The 1,967-nt window shown below is 40.2% G+C and overlaps 2 protein-coding genes across 4 annotated transcripts in view; one reads left to right on the top strand and one right to left on the bottom strand.

Annotated features, from left to right (window-relative positions):
• LOC105555472 overlaps positions 1-521 on the bottom strand; it is a 32,655-nt gene extending 32,134 nt beyond the window's left edge. Inside the window, exon 1 of the mRNA XM_012002433.1 lies at positions 431-521. Within this exon, the coding sequence (XP_011857823.1) occupies positions 431-521 (91 nt within the window). The remainder of the gene's footprint in view (positions 1-430) is intronic.
• The window catches only part of SNRPN (small nuclear ribonucleoprotein polypeptide N), a 213,927-nt gene that overhangs the window by 157,206 nt on the left and 54,754 nt on the right, over positions 1-1,967 (top strand). The gene's annotated exons all lie outside the window — the stretch shown is intronic.

Genomic DNA, 1,967 nt, shown 5'->3' with positions numbered 1-1,967 from the left:
AGGAGGATCACTTGAGCCCAGGACTGCAAGGTTATATCGTGCTATAATTAAGCCTGTGATTGTGTCACTGCACTCCAGCCTGTGCAACATAGAGAGGCCCCATTTCTTTAAAAAAAAATATACAGGCAGCAGGCAGGATTTGGCATAGTTTGCTGACCGTCAAGGGCTCTCTTTTCTAAAACCTGGATGTGGTAACAATATGTGCAAAGGCCATGGGTGAAGAGCTTTTTATTTTGTTGCTTGTGTTCCAGTTGGTGCATTCTCAAGAGTAGGTACTTTCTTTTCTTGCTCATTCTTTTCCTGAGCCTATCTTGGGATTTTCTAAGAAGGTTGCTATTAGTCTAGTCTTTTTCCAGCTGCTCCCTAGATTGAGGCGGGAGAAGAGAAATTCAGCAAAGATTTATCTCTCCTTATCAAGGCTGTCCCTCACCTGCTTTCCTGTGGGACAGATGGTGCCTGTAGGCAAAAGTCTGGAAAATATCAGCTGCCCCTGTTACTTGGTGCTTTGAGCAGAAAGGCATGTTGGGTTAGTTCCTGGGCTCCAGTGCTTAATGTACGTGTGTTCTGTTTTGTGTTTTTACCCATCTTTCTGCCTTCGCTTTAGGTTTTTGTATTTGCATTTATATAAACTTTTTATGGAATAAAATTATAATGAAGAGGAGCAGCATAGAGTTGGGGTTGAGAGCTGGCAGTACTGAAACCAGAATGCTTGGCTTGAATCTGGGCTCAAATGCTTGAGAGCTGTGTGACTTTGAGTATAGTTCTTCCGTTTTCTGGGCATCAGTTTCCTAATCTGTAAAAGGGATGGAAATAGGGCCAGGCATGATTCCTTAGGCCTGTCATCCCAGGTACTTGGGAGGCTGAGGTGGGAGGATAGCTTCAGCCTAGGAGGTCGAGGCTGCAGTGAGCCATGATTGTGCCACTGCACTCTAGCCTGGGTAACATAGTGAGACCCTGTCTCTAAAAAAAAAATAAAAAGAAAAGATGGAAATGAAATAGTAACTCACACGGTTTTTTGTTTTGTTTTGTTTTTTTGAGACAAAGTCTTGGAATCTCACTCTGTCACCCAGACTGGAGTGCGGTGATGTAATCATGGCTCACTGTAGCCTTGACCTCCTGGGTTCAAGCAATTCTCCTGTCCCAACTTCCTGAGTGGCTGGAGCTACAGGCACATGCTATCATGCCCGGCTAATTTTTGTATTGTTAATAGAGGTGGGGTCTCCCTATGTTATGCAGGCTGATCTGTAACTCCAAGGCTCAGGTGATCCCCCTGCTCAGCCTCCCAAAGTATTGGGATTATAGGCATGAGCCTACAGTGGCCATCACATGGTTTTTATTTTTTGTTTTTTATTTCTTTTTAATCTTTTTATAGTAGTCCTGAATCCAGAACATGATTTTTAAATGAACTAATGTTAACATACTTAGAAGAGTAACTGCTGCATAGTAAGGATATGGGTTTGTACAATAAATAAACGAAAAATAAAGAGAGCTGCTCACATAGAGTGCAGATTTCAAACTAGTCTTTCTAGTTTTATTACATTGAATTTCTGCTTCTGAATTTTTAATTTTGTTATAAGAAGGATGTTAGTCCCTGTAAAGTATCATTTCCAATATTGTATATGTTCCATAAATTTTAAGGTTATTTACTTCAAATTATTTTATAATGCATATGCCTTTTATATTTGTTTTAGTTCTAATATATCAAATGCAGCTTTCAAAAATATTTTAGTGTGTATAATTATCTCAGATTACAATTTGTAGAAGTGCTTTTTTAAAAGACAAATATTATATTTAAAAGACCCTGCCACAAAAGTACTCCTCATGGCAGGGAAGATGGACTGGGGATGATGTGGCAATTATGTAAAGAAAACTTCACATTATTTTGTATTTAAAACATAACCTGAGGCCGAGTGCGGTGGCTTATGCCTGTAATCCCAGCACTTTGGGAGGCCGAGGCGGGTGGATCA

The sequence above is a fragment of the Mandrillus leucophaeus genome, unplaced genomic scaffold (genome assembly GCF_000951045.1).
Source record: "Mandrillus leucophaeus isolate KB7577 unplaced genomic scaffold, Mleu.le_1.0 Scaffold687, whole genome shotgun sequence".
NCBI lineage: Eukaryota > Metazoa > Chordata > Mammalia > Primates > Cercopithecidae > Mandrillus > Mandrillus leucophaeus.
The sequence above is the reverse complement of the archived record's forward strand: the minus strand, read 5'-3'. Positions and strand labels throughout refer to the sequence as shown.